The 21,505-nt window shown below is 63.2% G+C and overlaps 3 protein-coding genes across 7 annotated transcripts; 2 read left to right on the forward strand and 1 right to left on the reverse strand.

The window, feature by feature from the left end:
* Window positions 1–4,584: 4,584 nt before the first annotated feature.
* On the reverse strand, window positions 4,585–14,608 carry FBXW5 (F-box and WD repeat domain containing 5). Of its 5 annotated transcripts, XM_036073184.2 has the most exons (9): window positions 14,299–14,601; window positions 7,681–7,896; window positions 7,226–7,383; window positions 6,787–6,961; window positions 6,514–6,662; window positions 6,021–6,441; window positions 5,682–5,829; window positions 5,392–5,604; window positions 4,585–5,319 (listed from the first exon to the last, which is right to left on the reverse strand). In XM_036073184.2, exons 1-9 carry the CDS (start codon window positions 14,531–14,533, stop codon window positions 5,076–5,078), a joined length of 1,959 nt encoding a protein of 652 aa, XP_035929077.2. In that variant the 5' UTR covers window positions 14,534–14,601; the 3' UTR covers window positions 4,585–5,075. The 5 variants fall into 5 exon arrangements, with proteins under 5 accessions (XP_035929077.2, XP_077918183.1, XP_077918182.1 ...); XM_078062057.1 differs by having other exon boundaries at window positions 5,392–5,571; window positions 6,021–6,662; window positions 14,299–14,608; XM_078062056.1 differs by having other exon boundaries at window positions 6,021–6,662; window positions 14,299–14,604.
* C8G (complement C8 gamma chain) lies at window positions 9,142–11,008 on the forward strand. Its single transcript, XM_036073193.2, has 7 exons — window positions 9,142–9,629; window positions 9,706–9,842; window positions 9,961–10,031; window positions 10,109–10,216; window positions 10,496–10,597; window positions 10,678–10,716; window positions 10,801–11,008. The coding sequence occupies exons 1-7, from the start codon at window positions 9,492–9,494 to the stop codon at window positions 10,812–10,814; spliced, it is 609 nt and encodes a 202-aa protein (XP_035929086.2). The 5' UTR covers window positions 9,142–9,491; the 3' UTR covers window positions 10,815–11,008.
* A 1,521-nt stretch (window positions 14,609–16,129) lies between the features above and the next one.
* On the forward strand, window positions 16,130–21,227 carry LCN12 (lipocalin 12). The gene is made up of 7 exons (XM_078061310.1): window positions 16,130–16,213; window positions 16,659–16,721; window positions 17,665–17,801; window positions 19,418–19,497; window positions 19,599–19,703; window positions 19,840–19,941; window positions 20,963–21,227. The coding sequence occupies exons 1-7, from the start codon at window positions 16,130–16,132 to the stop codon at window positions 20,989–20,991; spliced, it is 600 nt and encodes a 199-aa protein (XP_077917436.1). The 3' UTR covers window positions 20,992–21,227.
* Window positions 21,228–21,505: the final 278 nt, after the last annotated feature.

Below are 21,505 nucleotides of genomic sequence, written 5' to 3' on the forward strand. Positions count from 1 at the left end.
AGCTCAGATGGGCCAGTTTGTCTGAGTATACACCTGTTGAAGGGCATTTGGGTGATTTCCAGATTTTTGCAGTCATGCGTAGAGCTACTCTGAATGTTTGCATACACGCTGCTAGGGAGCACATTTCCGTTCTCCCTGAGGAGTGGCGTTGCTGGGTCATGCAGTAAGTGTAGTTTAAGTTCGTAAGAAACCGCCAACCATTTTCCAGAGTAGCTGCTATGGTCTGAATATGTGTGCCGCCCCCCCACCCCCTGCCCAAGTCATGGGTTGAAACCTAACCCCGAGCTGGAGGTGTTAGGTCACGGAGCCTTTGGGAGGGGAATAATAGGTCACAGGGTGGGGCCTCAGGAGAGGGTCCCCAGAGAGCTGCCTTGCCCCTCCCGCTGTGCGGGGACACAGCGAGCAGTCTGCAGCCCAGAGGGCCCCATGCTGGTACCCTGGTCTCGGCCTTGGGCCTGCACGGCTGTGAGAAATAGATGTGTGTTGCTGATAAGCCACCCAGTCTTGTGGCGTCTCGTTCCGCGGCCCAAGCGGACAGACCGCCAGCTGCACCCTGTGTTCCCAGCGGTGCAGGTGGGGTTCCGTGCTCCACACCCTGTCTGAGCCCTTGTTACAAAGGCGTGCACTGGTATTCCGTTTTAGTTTGCGTCCCCCTAACGTCTAAGATGAGCATCTTCTCTGGAGACGTGTCTGCTTGTTGGTTTTGCCCATTTTTCAGTTGGGTTTGTTGTTTGCTTACTGTTGAGTTTCGAGAGTTGTTTGCATGTTCTAGGGACAAGTTCTTTGTCCGGTATGTGACTTGTAAATGTTTTCTTCCAGTTTGTAGCTTATTTTTTCATCTGCTTAGCTGTTTTTTAGAATAAAATTTTAAGTTCTGGTAAAGTGCTGCTTACCGACTTTTCGTGACACGGATTGTGCATTCAATGTCATGTCGGAGAATTCTTTGCCTTCCACCAGATAATGAAGGTTTTTCTGTGCTTTCTTCTAGAAATATATTGTGACATGTTACATTTACACCTTTGATCCAAAAATTTTGAGTTGATTTTTATACAAGGCATGAAGTTTAGGTGAATTTTCCTGCATCTGGATGGCCAGTTGTTCCAGCACCATTTATGGAAACGAACGTCCGTTGTTTGCCTCTCCTCTGCCCAGGGCCTTGGTGCTTTTGTCAAGTTAACTCGCCTTGTACGTGTGATCTGTTGTGTCTGCACCAGCGCCAGTCTGTCTTGATAGCCTACGTCCTAATGCGCGTTAGCTCAAGTGGTGTGATTCCTCCAATCTTATTCTTGTTTTTCAGAATTACCTGAGCTCTTTTTGTTCCTTTGCCAGTATGGATAAGGTTTAGAATCCCCTGGTCTATAGCTACAAAAAGCCCTGCTGGGATTTGATTGGAGTTGCATTAAATCTACAGGTCAGGTTGGAGAGAATTGACATCTATGTTGTCTTCCAGTCCCGGAACATAATTTGTCTCTATTTGTGTCTTTGCTTTTTTTTTAGTCATCATTCTGTAGTATTCAGCATAAACACATGCTTTCTCAGGTCAGTGCCTGAGCATTTCTCTCGTTCTTGAACTATTGTAAAAGGTATTATTTCTTTAAAGATTTTATTTATTTATTTAGAGAGAGAAAGCAAGGGAGTAAGGGGCAGAGGGAGAATCTCAAGCAGACTCCCCGCTGAGCAGGGAGCCCAATGTAGGGCTCAATCCCACGACCCTGAGGTCATGACCTGAGCCAAAATCAGGAGTCGGACGCTCAGCTGAGCCACCCAGGCGCCCCGTAAAAGGTATTTTTTAAATTTTGGTTTCCAGGGGCGCCTGGGTGGCTCAGTTGGTGAAGATCTGCCTTCGGCTCAGGTCATGATCCCAGGGTCCTGGGATCGAGTCCCCGCATGGGGCTCCCTGCTCAGCAGGGAGTCTGCTTCTCCCTCTCCCTCTGCTGCTCCCCCTGCTTGTTCTCTATCTCTCTCTAACAAACAAACAAATAAATAAATAATTTGGTTCCCAATTGTATATTCCTAGTGTTTAGAAACAGTTGTTTTTTGTGTGTTCTCTTTATATTCTGTAACCTTGACAAAACTCACTGGTTCTAGGAGGTTGTTGAATTGTTTGTTTTTGTAGCTTTTTGGGGATTTTCCACATAAACAATCATGTCATCTGGGAGTGACAATTTCATTCCTCTCCTGTCTGTATGCCCTTCATTCCTCTTGCTCACTTTATCCCACCTGCTGAGTTTCCCGCTGCGAGTGGAACAGGAGTGGAAGGAGGAGCTCTTGGCCTTGTTCTGGTCTTGGGAAGGTTCCCTCACCAAGTATGATGTTACCCCCAGATGGTGCCGATGCCCTTACCAGGCTGAGCAGGCTCCCTTCTACGTCTAGTGTGCTGAGGGCTTGGTCATGACTTGGATGTTTTTCCTGCAAGTGATGCGTCCAGGTGGTTCTTCTGTATTGTTCCTATGGTGGCTTACATTGATTTTTCTCTAAATAGAACCAGCCTTGCATTCCTGGATTAAATCCCACTTGGTCGTGGCATACAATTCATTTTATATTATTTCTGGATTTGATTTAATTATCTCTTGAGGATTTTGCATCTATATTTGCCAGGCATGTTGGTCTATAATTGTCCTTTTTGTAGTCTTTGGTTTCGGTATCTGGCTTACGGCGGTCCTATGGAAGAGGAGTTGGGAAGTGCTGACCTTTGTTGAGGCTTGTCCTGTGGCGCAGGCTGTGGTCTCTCTTGGTGGATGCTCCTTGTCCGCTTGAAGAGAATGTGTGTTCTGCTCTTGTTGAGGGCAGTGTTGTAGACAGCTCGTTAAATCCAGTTGGTTGGTAGTTCTTACACGTTGAATCATATTTCCCAAAAAAAGATGCGTTGACATCCTAATCCCCAGTGACTCAGAATGTGACCTTATTTGGAATAGGGTCTGTACAGTGGTAATGAAGCTACAACGAGGCATAGAGCGCGCCCAGTCCCGGAGGGCCGGGAACCTCATGGAAAGGGGAGATATGGACACAGACCTGCAGAGGGACGGTGATTTAAGGGGCCCAGGGGGAGGCCATGTGGAGACAGAAGGTGGGACTGATGGGTCAGCACATGAGGACACCAAGGATGGCCAGCCCCACCAGCAGCCAGAAGCTGGCTTCCTTTTGAAAGTCTGGGTGTTTTTTGTTTTTTTTTAAAGATTTTATTTATTTATTTATTTGACAGAGAGACACAGCGAGAGAGGGAACACAAGCAGGGGGAGTGGGAGAGGGAGAAGCAGGCTTCCCGCCGAGCAGGGAGCCCGATGCGGGGCTCGGTCCCAGGACCCTGGGACCATGACCTGAGCCGAAGGCAGACGCTTAACGACTGAGCCACCCAGGTGCCCCTGGGTGTTTTTTATTCTTCTTTCCTGCTTTTGTTTTACAGATTTAGTTCTTGATGATTTTAAGATCTCTTCAGAAAAGGGCGCCTGGGTGGCTCAGTTGGTTGAGCGACTGCCTTCGGCTCAGGTCATGATCCTGGAGTCCCGGGATCGAGTCCCGCATCGGGCTCCCTGCTCAGCGGGGAGTCTGCTTCTCCCTCTGACCCTCCCCCCCCCCCCATGCTCTCTCTCTCTGTCTCATTCTCTCTCTCAAATAAATAAAATCTTTAAAAAAAAAAAAAAAGATCTCTTCAGAAAGTTGTTCCATTTTGCCACCTGTCAGGAGCGTGTTTGCCCTTGCGGAGCTTGCTGGCTGCTCGTGGCTGCTCGTGGCTGCTCGTGGCTGCTCGTGGCTCTGGGTGGTCTCAGGTGCTGCGTGTGGGACGTGCTGGCTTCCGTTGCTGTTGTGTCCTTGTCTCCAAGTTCCCCTCCTTGTCCTTGTGTCTGGGGGTTTGGACGTGAACCCCAGCAGCCCTGGGCTTCCCTGTTGTTACTGTGGGCTGGGGCGACCTCTGGGTGCGCAGCCCACGCTGCTGGACACTTGGCCACGAGCAGCTCCTCTGGGCCCTGTGCCTTCCCGGCCGAGCCCCTCACGGCCCCTGCCCAGCCCTCCCCCCGTAGCCAGTGCGGTTCCAAGGCCAGCAGCCTCTGCTCGGCGCTGCCTCTGGCCTCGTTCCTGTGGACACGTCCGTGTCTGCCGCGTTTGTCCCCCAACCGTGGTGATGGTCACTGCGTGCATGGAAGACTGTTCGACACGATGAGCCCCGTGTGTAGCCAGGCACGGAAATCAGGCCTGCTGCCCCCTCAGCACCCCCACCCGGCACCCAGCACCCATCAAAATGGGGGGGGCAGGTGAGAGGACAGACGTGGGTCAAGCCTTGAGAATGTGTCTGGGGCTGCTTCCTGCCCCCCCACGCCCCCAGCGCCCCGCCCTGCCGTGCGTGGCCGTCTTCAGCACCTCCCCAGGTCAGGTGCGCCCCTTTACGCCTCCCTGCTGGTGGCAAGCACACGTCCTGGTGGACGTGCTCTGGCACTTTCTGCGCACCGGTGACCTCGTCCGCTCAGGGGTTCCAGGGACAGCGACGGGGGACGCAGCCTCAAGCGTCCTGCCATCTGTCGGTCGGGCACGAGAGTCCATGCAGATACCACCGGGCCCCTCCCTGCCCACAAAGATCGGACAGCGCGGTGCTATTGCCAACTGTTTATTCAGGCCCCAAACAGGTGACCAGTGACATGCAGTTTGCCTGGGCCCACGGCAGACTGACCTGCGCTGCCGGCCCTGCTGGTGAGCAAACGCGTTCCCAGAGGAGGGGCCCCCCGGGGCCCAAGGGGCCGGCCAAAAGGTATGTGTGCTGCTGACTGTCCCAGGGCACAGGCCCTGGGGGAAGAGGGTGGGGGAGGAGTGGGGCCCCAGTGTCCAGGGCATCCCGAGCCAGCCAGGGGGCTGCCCCGCTGCTGAAGGTCACAGCTGTGGGAGGTGGTGTGTGGTGTGAGCGTGGTGGGGGGCAGGCCGTCCCCTCCCTGCAGTCCTGCTGGACCCCCTTCTAAGGCATGACTGTCACAAGTGTCTCTGCCCACCACGTGGTCTTGGGAAAGGGCTGCAGGCCTCTGTGGCATCTTCAATGGGTCCCAGCGGCCCCAGGACACCCAGGACGCTCCTGTCGGCCAGCGCCCCTCTCAGCGCCTCTGGCTGGCAAACCAGGAGAGAAAGGGGTGGGGACGTGGGCGCGGGGCCTGGTGGACGCGCACGGTGCGTGGTGAGCGCCAGGCTTTGATGGTGGCGTCATCACTGGCGGTCAGCAGCAGCTCCTGCTCTCGGGGGCTGAAGACCACCGAGTTGACCACGTCCTGGTGCCGCAGCTTGGCCAAGCAGATGTTATAGTGCCGGTCCCAGATGTAGCCGTGCCGGTCCTCTGCTCCGCTGCGGGAGAGCCTCGGGTGAGACCCTGCCCGCCACACCTGGACCCGGCCCGGCCCTGCCCTGCGCATCTACCTGGCCACGAAGTCCCTGCTGACGTCCAGGAAGATGAAGAAGCACTCGTCATTGGGCGTGTAGGCACGGTGGGCCCGCAGAGCCCGCTTCACCTCCCGCATGGTCTTGAGGTCAAACACCAGCAGGTCGATCTCCTCTGCGATGGGCGGTGGCTGCATGGGGTCGGCCACCACAGAGCCGCTGGGCCAGGCACGGCTGTTTACATACAGGTACCTGGGCAAGGGGCACCCTGCTTGGTCTCAGCAGCCTGCAGAGCCCCACCCCCCCCCAGGACACTCTTGGAGGCCCACCTGTTGTCCGGGGACAAGCCCATGCCGATGATGTGTCCGTGCACATCGATGACGTGGTCCAGGGCGTCAAAGAAGGCATCTGAGCCCCGCCCCTCGCCCAGCACAGGCCCGGCTGTGGTCATCTGGTGTGGCAGGATCTGCTTGACGCCTGCAGGAACCAGAGGCCCCCACGGAACACGCACTCCAGGAGGCTGGCCCAGGGCAGGGCCCCCAGGACAAACAGAGAAGCCGACTCTGCCCAGAGACTCACGGCCTGCCCTTGGCCACAAGACCCCACCCCAGCTGCAGGGAAGCCTCACCCCCCAGGCTCTAGGGACGGAGGAGGGCCTGCTCCCCTACCGATCTGGTGTGGTGAGTAAGTGAGGCAGCCCGTGGTGAAGATGAGGAGCTTGCGGGCGTCGGCCATGCTGTGCTCTGGGGGTTTGGTGCGGCCCTGGGCCAGCAGCTCGGCCACCCTGGTCTCCAGCGCGTGCTCTGACAGCTGGGACTGCGCCCGCCCGTCCAGGAGCCCATCCAAGAATCGCCGCAAGCCCTCCTTGGTGCGGGCCGGAGCCGGCCCTGGTCCCGGGCCTACCGCCTCGTCCTCACTGTCGCTGCCCAGGTCAAAGACGCGGCCGGGGGGCCCACCGGCATCCAGCAGGAGGTCCGGGCTGTCAAAGCGGCTGCAGTCGGCCACCATCACCGTGCGGATGGTGCTGGCGTTAAGGTTCTGAATCTTGAAGAGCCGCTTCACCACATTGACGTTCTCTGACTCCACGTCCTGGGGGTGGGAGACAGCAGGTGGGCACCAGGCCAAGGAGGGAGCGGCCGCAGGGGGCACGCGCGCCCGCACCTGGAACGCATTGTTGAGCCAGAGCACTGAGCAGGAGGTAATGTCTCCGATGCGGTGCAGGTTCCCCGAGATCAGGCTGGTCTCCGTGAGCCAGCAGCCAAACACGTCATAGGGCTTGTTGCGCACTCGGGACAGCAGGGCGAAGTTGTCTGGGGAGAGTGGGGACAGGGCTGTGGGAAGGGGCCGGGAGGGGCTGGGGGGGGGGTGCAGGGCTTTGTAGGAGGAGGGCTGGGGTTGGCCAGGACAGCCAGCCCGCCCCAGGCCCGCTCTCACCTAGGCTGATGACTGCGATCTCACCCGACGAGGAGTTGTGGGGCCCTAGGAACACCCCAGATGCCAGCAGCAGTGAGTCGTCCTGGTTGAACTGGGAGAACTGGGTGTAGCTCCAGTTATAGGGCCGCATGTCCGCGCTGTGCAGCAGCGAGATGGTCAGGTTGTTGCTCCAGACCTGCGTGGGGGCGGAGTCATCTGGGGGCACCATGAGCCCGCCCTGCACGGGACCCCAGGGCCCATGCTGCAAGCCCCTCTCCTGGCTGGGCTCATGCCCAGAAACCACCACCAGGCTGGTGCTCCTTGCCCCTGGCTGCCCGCTGACCCGAGGGGTGCGGGTCCACGTGGCTGGCTCCTGGCTCTGGAGCAGAACTCGCTTCCCTCCATCAGCACTGAGGGCCACCCCCCTTCCCCGGCCCCAGCTGCCGTGGGCTGGGCTCACCTTCACAGTGCAATCCTTGGAGCAGGAAGCAAACTGGTAACCCGAGTGGGAGAAGCTGAGATGCAGCACCTGATCGGTGTGCTCCTTGAGCGTCTGCACCTCCACACAAGGGACCGTGTCATAGAGCCGCCGAAACTCTTCATACCAGGACGTGGCCGCTAGGGGTGGGGGGTGGTCACCACCAGGGCCCTGAGCCTCCTTCCCCATAGAGGCCAGCACCCTGACAGCGGAGGGGCCGGCCCTGCCCCTGGAGGACGTCACCTCAGCTGCAGGGGTGCCCCTGGCACCCCCAAGCCCCCGCCTCCCTGCCAGGCCTCGTTGCTCCCCATCAGCATGAGGGCCGCACGGTGCCTCGGGGACCAGTGCTGCGGCTTCAGCTGGCAGCATGTGAACGGCCCTGCCTCCCGCCCTCCCAGCCAGCCTGGTGGACTGTGGGGCCACGTGCAGGCCCTGACCTGGGTGCCGGGGCACGTCTCGGGCCACCTGGTAGTAGCGGTAGAACTGCTCCCTCCACAGGAACTCGTCCCGGGACACGGCCTGCCACCGGCGACACACCAGACCGGCGGCCAGCACGTCCGCTGGGCCCAAGCTCAGGAAGATCTGGTAGATGAGGCTGTCCGGGAGCAGGGGCGTGCCCCCCTCGTCCATTGTGACATTCTGCCCGGGCAGCCCTGAAACCCACACGTGGTCCCCTTAGTTGCAGGTGCACTGGCGGAGGGTACTGGCCCCAAGGCAGGGGCCCCCGGGCCGAGCTGGCAGTTCCGTCGGACTGAGCGCGTGCGGAAGGCCAGCTGGCGCTCCCACCCGGCTAGGGGTCCGACAGCTTCTCCAAGCCCCCTGGACAACCATGCTCCTGGACCCCATCCTCCTGACCGGCGCCCCTGCCCGTCCCAGGGGTGCGCTGGAACAGGCAGCTTTGGGCGGGCAGCAGACCGCGCTCAGCACCTCCCGGCCTGGTCCAGCCTGAGCTGGACTCCAGATGTGCTCTCAGCCCAGAAGAGGCCCGGTCGCGGGGGTGGGGCCCTCTGACCTCCTCCCGCTCACGGGCCGAGAGACACATCTGGATGCCTGGGTTGGTGACTGCTCCGAGCCCGAGAAACCGGTGACCCCCACGCACGCCTGTCACTCTGACCTTGTAGCCCCAAGGCTTCAGAGCTGTCAGCGTGGGACAGAGGTCCTTCCGAGAAGAGGCTTGGGGCCGGCGGGACGAGCGCCTGCCCGCCTGCCCCAGACGCCGCCAGGGGCACCAGCCGGCCCTTGGCCTCGGCCCTGTGGCCTAGGGAAGCCCCGCCAGGCGGTCAGCGGGCCAGCGCGGCCACTGCCAGGCGAGCTGGGGGCGGGGCGAGGCGGGGGCTGCCCAACGTCCCCTCCCACCTTCCCTCCGAGGGGCTGCGGGGGGCGGGGCCTCGGCTCGGTCCCCGGGCCCGGCGGGGCGTCCTCGGCGACTCATTCATCGGCAGAGGGCGCGGCCGAGGCCGAGGGGCCAGAGGCTGGGGGGGGCGGGGGGGGAGCGGGCGGCAGGGAGCCGGGGACCGGACACGGCCGGTTTGCGACGCTCTTCCGGGCCGGGGATCGGGGGCCGGGGGCCGGGGCCGGACGACGACTTTCCCCGGGGCCGGGCGCACTCACCGCGGCCGCCTCTGCCCGGCTGTGCTGCCCCTGCCCGGCGCCCAGCCTCAGCCGGCCGACCTGCTTCCGCCCCGCCGCTCCTGCCGCCGCGTCTCTATGATGGAGCCCGCCAGGCTGACGCCTCGAGCCCTGAGGCATCGATGGCCGCAGAGTGTCGAGCACCCGGCAGCCCGCCTCGGCTGTTGCTGCGCCTGCGCGCACTCGAGCTCGCTCCCAACAGCGCCCCCGGCGGCCGGGAGGGGCGGCGGCCTTGCACCGAGGCCGGTGGGCTGGGCTGAGGGCAAGGCTCACTCACCTTGGGGTTCGAGACCCCGCCCCGCCGCTCCCAGCTGCTGGGGCCTTTGGTTTAGGGGGTCGTGGACAAGGAACCAGAGGTCAACTCGGACTTTGTAAACAGGATATGGCGCCAGGGCCCTGCCGGGAAGTGCAGAGTCGAGGAGGCTGGGGGTAGACTCTCGTGGGGGGCAGGGTGCTTGGTAAGGCAGGAGGACCAACCGGGACTTCGTGGGCTGGAAGCGGACTGGCGCCTACTTCCGGTGCCAGGCTTCTGGGCGGCACTGGACAGTGGACTCTGGCCCAGGACTTGGCCGTCCTGCCCTCTGCCTCCCCCAGACCCGGCACTGTTACTGCCACCACCATGCTGACCCCCAGGACTGCACTCTTCTTGACTCTGCTCTTGGCTGGGGGCTCCCTGAGCCAGAGGGCTCGGGGACCCCCTCGGCCAGCGTCCCCCATCAGCACCATCCAGCCGAAGGCCAACTTCGATGCTCAGCAGGTAGAGGGGGGACAGGTGGGTGGGCAGGGCCGGGCAGCCCCTCATCCCCTCGTGCCCTCACATGGCCTGCTCCTAGTTTGCAGGGACGTGGTTCCTTGTGGCCGTGGCCTCCTCGTGCCGCTTCCTGCAGGAGCAAGGCCACCGGGCTGAGGCCACCCTACTGCGTGTAGCTGCCCAGGGCGCAGCTGTGGCTGTCAGCACCTTCCAGAAGCTGTGAGTCCCCCGTACGGACCCCTGCCCCCACCTTGCTGTGGCCTGGACCGGAGTCCTGTGAGGCCCTGCCCGGGTTGGGGTCCCTAAGCCTGCTGTGCTCCCCCCCGTCCCCCCCCAGGGATGGGATATGCTGGCAGGTGCGGCAGCTCTACTCAGACACGGGAGTCCCCGGCCGCTTCCTGCTCCAAGGTGAGGCAAGGGCATCGGGGGCTGGGGTGCAGGGCTGAGGGGCCAGACGCTGACTCGGCTGACTCAGCTCTGCCCAGCCCGAGGTGCCCGCAGGGCAGTGGACGTGGTCGTCGGGGAGACAGACTACCAGGGCTTCGCCGTCCTGTACCTGGAGCAGAAGCGGCGGCTGTCGGTGAAGCTGTACAGTGCGTCCACGCGGGGGCCCACGCTTTGCACACACTCAGAGCCATCCATGCGGGGCGAGCTCGGAGGGACACACGGACCCTCCCTGCCCTTCCCTCCCTGCATTCTGACCCTCCTCAGCTGAGCAGGGGTCCGGGGAGGAGCCCCTGCCGATAGGCCCGGGTGTGGGGACAGAGGGGACAGGGAGGGGATAGGTGTGTCACAAGCACACACACACCCTACGCCCAGCACGCCCCACCTGCTCCCTCACCGCGTGCCCAGGAGCCCTGTGTGCCCCACAGCCCGCTCGTTCCCGGCAAGTGACTCGGCCCTGAGTGCATTTGAGCAGGGGACCCAGAGGGCCAACCTGACCGAGAACCATATCTTGTTCTTCCCCAAGTATGGTAAGCCTCCCCCAGTGGCCGGCCTTGTCCTCCCCGTGTGCCCTGCCCCAGCCACTCCTGACCCCTGCTTGGGCCTTCAGGTTTCTGCGAGGCCGCAGACCAGTTCCACATCCTAGATGGTGAGTGGGCAGTGCTGGCCGGGTGGTGCAGTGAGGGGGGCACCCCTCAGCTTCTTCACTGGCTGAGTCTCGTCTCTGCCCCAGAAACAAGAAGGTGAGTCCAGGCGACAGCCCTGACCTTAGAAGGAGTGAAGACCCTGAAGGGGTGGCACCTGCTACCCCACTCAGAGCCCCAGGGCCGCACGGGGTCAGGGCCACCCCATGGGGGGACGCTCTCCCGTGTGTGCCCCGAAGCTGCCCGTCACCCACAGAGCTCAGGAGCATTACCTTCATTAAACGCTGTCCAGCTTGGCCCCTGACTCCTTCCTTTCTGTGTTGGACCCGGACGGGGGCCTCTGCCAGCCCGTCTTCTCATGAGCACGTGGGATTGCTCCCCCCGGGGGGGCTGGAGAGGGAAGGGGCTCCTCCCCTGGTCAAAACCCTCTGCCCCGGAGAGGCAGGGTGGAAGTGGCTCTTTTTAAAGGTCTGGAAGCGTCCACTGCCCTGCTGTCCCTGTGCCCCGGTCTCGGCTTCTCAGTTGGGCCCCTGCACTGTGGTCCCAGCTGCCCTTCCCGCTCCCAGTCTGTGAGCACACGTGCCCTGCTGGTCTTGCCGGGCCGCCGTGCGTAGGCCCAGGACCGGAGCCTGCCCCCTGCCCAGATGGTGGGGGGCCTTTCCTACAGGGATGAGGAGCCCTCCCCACAGGTTCTTCTGGTCTGCTGCTGACCCTGAGCTCCTCCTGGGAGGCACGGGTCCAGAGTCCCAGTGGCCCTCTGGCCTGAGGCAGGACAGGACAGGCTACTGGGGAGGGGGCAGGCAGCCCCCCTCCCCGTTCCTGGATGTGGTGCCTGGGTCTGCAGTGAGTTGGCAACGGTCTTAGAAAGACAGGAGGCTGGGCTGTCCCTATGGCTGCCCCGAGGGCTGGCAGGGGCAGAAGGGACACAGGACGGGCCTGGGAGCAGGACTGACCAGCTGGGGCTGAGTCCAGTCCTGGCATCAGGCAGCCAGGTGCCCCTCGGGGTAGATGGCGAGACTACCCAGGCAGGGAGAATAAGGGTGGGTGGGTGGGGGGGGGGGGGGGGTGGGTGGGTGGGTGTGTGTGTGTGTGTGTGTGTGTGTGTGTGTGTGTGTGTGTGTGCGCGCGCGCGCGCGCGCGCGCGCCGGGGGGGAGGGGGGAGGGGGAAGGGTCTATCCCAAAATGGAGGAAGCAGGCCAGCCTAATTCAGGCGCTAGGAGTGGGGTGAGCACAGGAGCTTGGTGCACAAGTGGGGGAGTCCACACCCAGGATCTGACCAAGGTTACCAGCTATGAGGAAGGCGAGTGTGTGCTTTGCTCTCTGTAGAGAACCTTCTGGAATGTGGGAACTCCAAGGCCCATGGGAGATGGAGGCAGGGGGAGAGGGGCTGAAAATGGGGTAACGGTGTCCCCCCCGGGGCAATGGCTGCCTGGAGGGACAAGTGATGCCAGCCTGTTGGGGAGATGTGAAGTGCTGGGGAAGGCCCGCCTCCGGGGGATCCCCACTGCCCCCCAGGGTAGACTGCACATGCTTCCCACAGCCTGGGGCCTGGCCGACCTGCCTGACCCTCACCGGGGGTCCCAGACACTGGGGAAATCACTGCGAGAGAAGAATCAGGACTGGGAGACTGACCCTAGAGGAAACAGAGCTACTCCAAGAGGGCAAAGGGCACTTGAAACAATTTTGAGTCACCCAGCATGCAGCTCTCCCCTCCAAGGTCAGGGTCTGCCCAGGGGGGTCCCACAGGGTGGACAGCTGCCCTGGGGCTAGGGGAGGGAGCCATGGCCCTCACCCTGTGCCAGGAGCCCAGTGGGCAGGGCCTGGACTCCGCTCGGCCCCTGCTGGTGAGAACACTCTTCAGATCCTGCCAACACCCCCCACTCCCCATTTGTTAAGCCATCTCCTCCATTTGCTGGAGGGCACTGGCCAATTTCAACAGCTCTGATGACTTGGGGGCACATACTGTGCCCCCATGCATGCCCACCCGGTGCCCTGAGGGGCCTGGAGGCGCCCTGCTCCAGGGCGGTGTGGGGGGCCAGCTTTCTCCCTTTACTCCCCTCCTCGGCCTCCCCAAGCCTTGCTGGGCAAGATCCAGGCCCACGTGGCTGTGAGTCAGCACCCTGGGGTGCTTCTGGACAAACATGCCGGGCACACACTTGCCCATCCTGGAGAGATGTGCACGCCTCCCCTTCAGCCCTCCCACTGTCCCCTTGGGAACCAGGACGGGGGTTGGGGGGTGGCCTCCCCTCAGGAGAACTTGGGGAGGATCTGAGGGCAAATGGCAGCCCTAGGCTGGGTCCAGACTGGAGCTGGAAGGTCCATTCAGGGAAATGTGCATTAGCTTGGCCAAAGCTGGGCCTGGAACTGGCCCCAAGCCACGCTGTCTTGGGGCCCTGGGCATCCATCTGATGAGCGTTTCTCAATCCTGGGCACCCCAGTGGGGCGGCTCCCTGTTCCTGGAATCTCGAGGTCCAGAGCTCACCACTGACTGCTGGTGAGGCTGAGAGGGCACCTGGGAGCTGGACCCCCACCAACCCCCATTTCCTCCCTGGGCTGCCAGGGAGTAGGGGTGAGCACCAGGCCATCCCAGGTGAGCTGTAGGGACCACTATCCGGTCCCACCGCTGCATGCCCACTTGGCCGACTGGCTCAGCCCAGACCAGGAGGACTGGGGTGGGGGGTTGCTAGGAAGAGCCAGCAGCCTTGTATGGGCTCCAATGTCTCCAGTGGGTGGGGACCATGCCCAACCCCACAGACTGGGCAGTGCCCACCCTATGTCCCTTGGAACTGGCCTCCCAGAAAGGCAGACATATAGGGCTGAGGAGAAGAGGGGAAGGCAGGGGGCCTTGGCCCCCAGGGCTTTGAGGGAGAAGGGCAAAGGAAACTGTAGCCTCCCCGTGGACCCTACGACCCAGAGACCCACTGGTCACCTGCTGGAGTCTCCGCACACTTGTATCAAGTGGGGCCGTAGCTCAGAGAGCCCCCTGCATGCCTGGCCCCACAGCCCCCAAATAGAAAATGAGGGCCTCTGCTCTGGGGTGTGGGAGAGTTCAAACATATCCCCCTCTCAAGGATTCCAGGGAAGGATGCTTCTGGAAGGACTGCAGGTCCAAAGGGCGGCACCCACGTGACCACAGGGCTGAGACCCCACAGCAGCCCAGGCCTGTCCCTCTGGGTCCCCAACAGCAGGTCTGGGGGGGGGGGCAGCTGTCATGCATTTTATTTCCACAAAAATATTTATTGAACTCTCATTGTCACAAACTAGGTGAAATAACTGTAGTTCTAAGTGAACTGTTTTTAGGTAAAGATGTTAATTATAATTTGTATTTTGCCTTTTAACTGTAATAGGTGATTTTTAATACCTTAGAAGGAAGAAAAATATTTTATTTGAGAGAGGGAGCTCGAGAGAGCGAGGGTTGGGGGGCAGAGGGTCAGAGAGAGAATCTTAAGCAGGCTCTACACCCAGCAGGGATCCCAAGGCAGGGTCAATCCCACAACCCTGAGATCATGATCTCAGCCGAAACCTAGCCAACTGAGCCACCCAGGCGCCCCAAGAAAAGTACCTTTTAAAAATGTATAGAAGCTTACCTCTAATTGGCAGTGGCGGTTGGGGGCCCCCAGGGAAGGCCAGAGGAGCACTGTCCTGGGAGCCCGCGGGCCTTGCCAGGATGCGAGGGTGCTGTGTCCCAGGCCCCCAGCGCCGGTGGTCCCACAGGCAGGTACGTCGTTGGCCCTTCTTGCGGGGTGCCCGCCCTCCCTGCCCACGCAGCCCCTCAATGGACAGGTGGGCCAGGACCCCTGCCTGGGGGACAGGGCTGGACATAGCCCGCCGCGGAGGGGACCCACCAGCTCCCTCCGGCTCGTGGCAGGGCCTTCACACCGGGTCGCTCCGCACGTCCTGCTCCTGACAGCACTGCTCCCCCTCCTCGCGCCCCCCCCGCCCCCCCCCCGGGGGCTGAGGGCCTCAGCGGCTGGGACGGCCCCGCGGGGATCCCTGAATCCAGCCTGCCTTCCTCCTCCCCTCGCCTCCCCGGTGCCAGCTGGTCCCTGCCCACCGTCGGAAGAGCGAGCCCAGAGCACGGCGTCCGAGCTTTGGGGCGAGAGGAAAGACGTGGGGAGTAGCTGCGCGGAGGGCGGGGGGGCTCCGGCTGTTGCCGTCCGGGGGGGAGGGAGGGAGGGCCGCGGCCGCGCAGGAGGGTCCTGCAGAGGCCCGGGGGGACACCGGGGCGCCGGCGGGGAAGGGGCTGCGGGGAGGCCAGGCCCGGCTCCCGGGAGGGTCCAGCCTGCGCCCTGGCCCTCCCCGCAGCCACCCCGACCGGCGGTACCCGCGGACCCCGCCGCCCTTCTGGGGTGACGCGGCCGCCGCTGCCGGCCCGAGGCCCGGACTCCGGGGGTCTTCGCACACCTGGCCCAAGCGCGCGGCCAGCGTCACGTGCCCGCCCTCGACCAATCGCGTTGACGGTGGGAGGAGCCACGCCTGCCGCGGCCCCGGGCGTGAGGAGCGCGCCTCCTAAATCCACCGCCCAGCCTGCGAGCCGCCTGGCGGGCTGTAGGGGGCGCCAGAGTCACTAAACGCCGCCAGAGGCGCCCGGAGCTGCGTCCCCGCCTAGGTCGGGAGGGGGTGGTGTCCGTGCTCTGCCCCGCCCCCGCCTCCCCAGAGCGCAGGCGCAAAGGGGGCCGCTTTCCGTTTTTGAGGGGTCGGGATCGCCAGGGGCAGGTTGCTGCCTGCGGGGTGGGAGGGGGAGGCCCGGCGTTCGCAGCGTCTGCGGTCGGAACTGCCACCGCAGCTTCTGGTGGAGAGTGATGGCTCCTCTGGGAGGTTCAGGGAAACAAACGGCTATCTGCAACCTCTCTTCTTGTGGGGGCCAGAGTGCGCTGAAGTAGTAGGGCCTACCGAGCGGCGGGCACCGCGAGCTCAAGGGGTCGGGGCGCTGCCCTGCGGGCTCGGTTCTCGGGGAGATGCTGGTGGCCCTCCCGACCCCGGACCCTCCCCTGTCCTGGGGCCTGCAGCCCCCCAGAGAGGCCTCGATGGTCCACCTGGCAATGGGAAACGCTCCCGGAGGCGGAAGGACCAGGGCCCATGCCCTTCCACGCAGAGTGAGGGCTGGGACGGAGCCAAGCCCTGAAGCTCCTTGTCGGGGGACGGGTGCTTTCTGAGTGTCCCGGTTAGGGCCCCTCCTCAGGACAGGTTGCTGGAGGCCAGGGTGGGGAAGGGAAGGAGGTGGCCCAGGATATGGAGACCTGGGGGGAGGGAAGGGGGACCCCGTGCAGTGTGTGGGGGGGTGGGGGGGTGGGATGACCCAGGACATGGGGACCTGGGTAGGGGCAGGAGGTGGCCCAGGGCAGGCGGACCTGGATGTGAGGAAGAGGTGGCTCAGGACACAGGGGGACCCAGGTGGGGAAGGAGGTGGCCTGGGACATGGGGACCCAGGTGGGGCAGGAGGTGGCCCGGGACATGGGGACCCAGGTGGGGAAGGAGGTGGCCGGGACAGGGGGCTCACAGGTCAGGTACATATCCTTCCAGGATGTCTCCTAGAGCCCAGCACCTACGCATTTGACTACCAGGCCGTTTCTCGGGGGGTGGCCGGGTGGGCTACATGCCCAGAGCCCGAGCCCTCCTGTCCCCAGGCCCAGTGTGTGGGTGCCCCACCCCCACTAGGCTGGGCTGCCTGCCCCCTGCCCTCCCTCTGGCAAAGGGGCCCCTGCAATCACCCCTCAGTCATTCTGATCTGGGTGCTCTGGCTGCCTGCCCCACCACCCCCTTGTCTGGCCTCACTCTGACTGGCCGCGACCCCTGCACCTTCGTGACGATAGGGCCCCTTGGCCCTGTTCTTGCTCCACGCTTTGGGTTTAGGGACGTGTGGAACAGTGCGGGGGTGGCGGGCCTGGGCTTTGCACTCGGTGTTCTGCAAGAACACTGTGCCCCTGACCTTCGGGACTAAGAAAAGGTTAAGCTCCCTGTGTGGGATGGAACATTCTGTCTTCCACCTGGTGGCAGGAAAGCTACCGAGGTAGGGCTCGGCCGGGGAGACACCTCAGGCCCCTGGCCACCGCCACTGGCATGGGGCACTGGGAAGGGGTCCCAAAGAGGGGCGGAGCTGGGGGTCTCAGGACTCAGGAAGCAAGGTGCAGAGACATCCCTGGGAGCTAGTGGGCCCAGCAAGCACCCCCAGCCCCTCCATTTTCTGCCCGTCTCCCTTCCTGGGGTGGGACCCAGATGCCCCCATCTTTGGTGGGCAGGATCTCAAGAGGGCCCTGCCCCTGCCCAGTCCACCTCCAAGCCCTCCTCCGGGCCCACCTCTTCTGCCAGTTCTGAGGAGGAAGGTGAAAGGGGCACACCCCTGGGGAGGGGCACCTGCAGGTGGGCCCATAAAGCGGGGAGTATCTGAGTCAGCAGTGACATGGCCACTTGCTTTCTGTCCGTCCCTACTGGGATGGGGCCTTGCTGTGCCCTGTGGGTGGTGCTCACCCTGCTAAAGGGCCTGAAGGGCCAGACCCCAAACACCCCGCCAGGCATTACCTCCGTGTTACAGAGCTTCCAAGAAGACCAGGTCTGGGGGCTTGGAGGGCGGGGGAGAAAGTCAGCCAGGGTCCAAGTGCAGGGAGAAAGGAGGGCCAAGGTGGCCGGGGGGAGGCACCACCCAGGGAGCCCAGCCTGGCCAGCCTGGTCTCAGATCCCCCCAGAGAGAGAGTCCTGACGTCCATCAGAAAAGGACTCTGGACAGGCCGTCCTGGGTCAGCAGTAACCCCTGCCAGTCCCCGTGCGGTGGGAACATCTCTGTCAACTGAAGCTCACAAAGGCCAGCCACTGGGCAAGGTCACCCTGGCCCTGCCAGGCCCAGGGCAGCCCCCCGGCTCCTGCCAGCGTCATCGGTGCAGGCTCAGGCTGGGAGCCACTGCCTGGTGAGGGCCCTTGGGGCTGTCCTGGGCTCTGCCTACCTCGGGTTCCCACAGTTCCAGGGGGAATGGTTTGTTGTCGGCTTAGCGGGCAGCACCCACAGGAAGACGGACAGGTTCCTGTTGAACCCATTCATTGCAACGTTCGAGCAAAATGAAAACAGTCGCCTTGAAGTGTCATATGCCATGACCCGGTGAGTGAGGATCCCTGGCCTGTACCCCTAGAAGCTAATGGCTTCATGGCTCAGGTCCAGCACGGGCCCCAGTGCCCCGGTTCTCCCAGGGCCCTCCTCCTAATTCAAAGTTCAGCACAGGCTGCTGGTGACCTAAGCCAGCTCTGGGGGCACACACAAAAGAGGGGCACATACTGGATCACAGACTCAGAAGAGCCTTGGGGGCTTATGGATTTCAGGTACAGCTGGATCCAGGAGCTCAAACAGTGTGATCAGGGCCCCATCACCCCTTCCCTCTCCCTCTCTCATCTCTGTCTGCCCCAGACCTCTGTTCCAGAAAGTTCTCACTTCGCAGGGATAAAACATTAGCCTAGGCTGATGTCCTTCTCAGGGTTCCAATTCCAGAAAAGAGAGAGCATCCTGGTCAGCCTGGCAATGGCCTCTGACCGGGTTTCCTTGAGTCACATGATCCTCCTGGACCCGTTGCTGCATCCAGGGTGACAGGTGCTCTGGTTGGTCCGCCTGGATGGGAAGAAGTCGGGCGTCTTGATGGCTAACCCCCTGGAGTGAGGTGAGGGTGGTGCCGTCCCCCCTTTGGGGGACACCGATGCCATGAGGGCTTCTTTACCCTTACCACGTCTCCAGCAGGCCTGGAGCCTTCCTTGCCCCCCTGCCTGGCTGTGGGGGAGAGAGGGCCTGGGAACCTCTGGTTAGGACTCTTTGGCTCCAGGTAATATAAAATAGGGACCTTAAGCAAGGTGGGTTTGTCATGCCGACCAGGAGTAGATCCTAGAAGCTGAGAGCCTCCCCCTGAGGGTCTCCACTGGCCCCTGCCCCAGCCTCAGCGAGCACCATCAAAGCCACCTGCATGGGTTCAGCCACCCCAGAACCCGCCTTTGGAGTGTCTCAGATTCCTGGGAGCATCTGACTGGCCTGGCTCCGGCCGGAGGTTGATTAATGGGGGAAGTGGGGGACAGAGAACCCAGTGCCAATGCAGCTGGACCAAGAAGCCTTCTGGGCGGCCTCACCTCTCCCCCACCTGTAGGCCAGACTGCACTTGGTTGCTTCCCAAAACAAGGGCACCCACCTGGAGAGGCCGCTGCACTGCGGGAGGGCTCCCTGGGGCCTGAGCCGGGGGGGGGGGGGGCTTCCAGGCCCGGCCCAGCAGCAGCCGCCCACGGCCCCACTTCTCCCCATCTGGCCTGGCTCAGCGAAGTCCAGGGCTGCTGGCTGGGGGCACCGGCCACCATGCCCAGCTGGGCCCACTCAAGACTCCCAGAGGGGACCCTGTGGCCAGAAACGCCTGTTTCTCAGCATCGCACATACACACACTTCGGAGGTCCAATCCAGGCGACGAGGAGCAGCCAGTGGGTGGGCTGGCCAGGGGCTTCAAGGGGATGCGCGCAGACCGGGGAGGGCTCCTGCCTCGTTCCTCCAGGAGGGACACCGCTCCCGGGGGAGGGCAGCAAAGCCTCCCGCGTGCTGGGCCTGCCCCTGGCTTCTGACAGACGCCTCCTCCGAACAAACAGCTGAATTCTCTCTCTCTCGGGGGGGCGGGGGGCACTTCGGGGCCAGCCCCTGAGACAGAGAAGGAAACCCGAGGTCTGGCCAGGTTCCAGAACCTTTCTCTCCCGCAGGGGCCACCGCTGTGTCACCTGGTCTTATGTGCTGGTTCCGGCGGCGCAGCCTGGGAGATTCTGGGTGGACAGCAGAGAGGGTGAGAGGGTGACCGGCGGGAGGCAGGGGGGCAGCCTGCGGAGGGCGCCGGGGGGGAGCACCCCTCACGCTGCGGCGGTACCACCCCTGTGTCCGGGGCAGAGCCCGAGGAGGTCCAGGTGTACGACACGGACTACAGCGTGTTCGCGCTGATGCTCTTCCGAAGACAGTCAGGTGGCCAGAGTATCCTCAGGGTCAACCTGCTGTGTGAGTCCCCGGCCCAGTGGCCACGGTCGAGCTGCTGGGAGCAGGAGGGGGAGGGAGGGCAGGGTGCCCAGCACTGCCCAGCACTGCCCACTCACCCTCCGTGGCTAAGGGCCGTGCTGTGTTCATTGGGCCCCAGGCAGGATGTGGATGATCCAGACCCAGGTGCTGGACAAATTTGTCTGCCTGGTCAGAGCTCTGGGCCTGTCGGATAACAACATCGTCTTCCCAGACCTGACAGGTAACGGGCCCCCAGGCTGTGGCAAGGGCCTGCACCCAGCATGGGGCCTGCCCATGGGCCTCGAAAGCCCTATGGGAGCCCGCAGGGGAACGTGGCCTGCATGCAGGGTCTACCTGGGTCCTGGCAAACCCAGAGGGTTCAGCCTGAGCCCGAAGGGTGGATCCTCATAACTCCTTGGTCTCTGCCCCCACCTGGGCCCCCCCTGTCCCGGGCCACCTCCTGCCCCCGCCCGGGCCCCCCCATCCCGGGCCACCTCCTGCCCCCACCCAGGTCCCCCCCTGTCCCGGGCCACCTCCTGCCCTCACCCAGGCCCCCCCGTCCCGGGCCACCTCCTGCCCCCACCCGGGCCCCTCCCCCCCCCGTCCCGGGCCACCTCCTGCCCCCACCCAGGTCCCCCCCTGTCCCGGGCCACCTCCTGCCCTCACCCAGGCCCCCCCCGTCCCGGGCCACCTCCTGCCCCCACCCGGGCCCCTCCCCCCCCCCCCCCCCCCCGTCCCGGGCCACCTCCTGCCCCCACGCAGGTTCCCCCCTCCCCCCCGTCCTGGGCCACCTCCTCTCATTCCAGGAGCATTTCCCATGTCTGGCTCTTCACACGTGTATGACCACGTGCACACATGGTGGAGTCCATAAACCATGTGCACACGTGCGGACACGCAGCGCTCGTGCGGGCACACGCCCCCGCTTACACAGCCGTGCATGCACATGTGTGCACCCAGGGAGAAGTGCGTGTGCACAGCGTTCACAAGCACGAGCACAGGAGTGCTCGGCTGCACATGTGCCCGGAGTCTGGGGGCCGGGGTGGGGGCAGGGCAGCGCCCTGGAGGGCGTGTCCCTCAGTCCCCGGCTGGCCTCCCGGGCCCCAGCACCGTCCCCGCCCACTACACCTCACTGCAGGCCCCCTTCCTCCCTCCGTCACCTATTTCTCTCCCCTCCCTGGAGCTCTCATGCCTCTGGCCTCCTCCCCGGCTCTATCCCCATTCTCTGCTCCGGCCTCCATCTGAGACTCTGTCTCCCCCATCAGATCGGTCACCCCATCTGGGTACCTGCTGAAGGTGAACGCAGCTCCTCCCCAGCCAAGGCCTCTGCTCTCAGCATGGAATAAATCCCGTGTGGGATCCAGGAGTAGGAGCCATCATGACCTTGGGGTGGTAGGGGAGGCACGAAGTAGGGGAGGACCCTCTGCACACACTCATGCCCACCCCCAGCCCTCCAGGCCTGTGCTCACCCTCCGGCCTCCCGGGGTGTGTCTGTGAGTGTGTGTGGGGGTGTTTGCAGGTCCTTGTGGGTCCCAGGACAAGACCCCTCCCTCCTGCCCACTCAGCAGGCTTCCCCTGGTCCTGGGAGCACTCCACGAGTTCACAGACCCCAGCTCCACCTCCCCACCCCCCAGAGCCCTGGAGCTGCCATGGGGGTGCAGCTGGGGCCCCAGAACAGGAGCAGGCCTAGATGCAGATGCCCAGCCTGGAGGGCAGGGTGGGGGGAGACAGGTTTGGCTTCCTGCCGTGTGTGGGGGGGTGGGGGACAAGCTTCCGAGGCCTGACCCCCACTGGGTGTAGGGACTCTT

The sequence above is a fragment of the Halichoerus grypus genome, chromosome 14 (genome assembly GCF_964656455.1).
Source record: "Halichoerus grypus chromosome 14, mHalGry1.hap1.1, whole genome shotgun sequence".
Lineage (NCBI taxonomy): Eukaryota > Metazoa > Chordata > Mammalia > Carnivora > Phocidae > Halichoerus > Halichoerus grypus.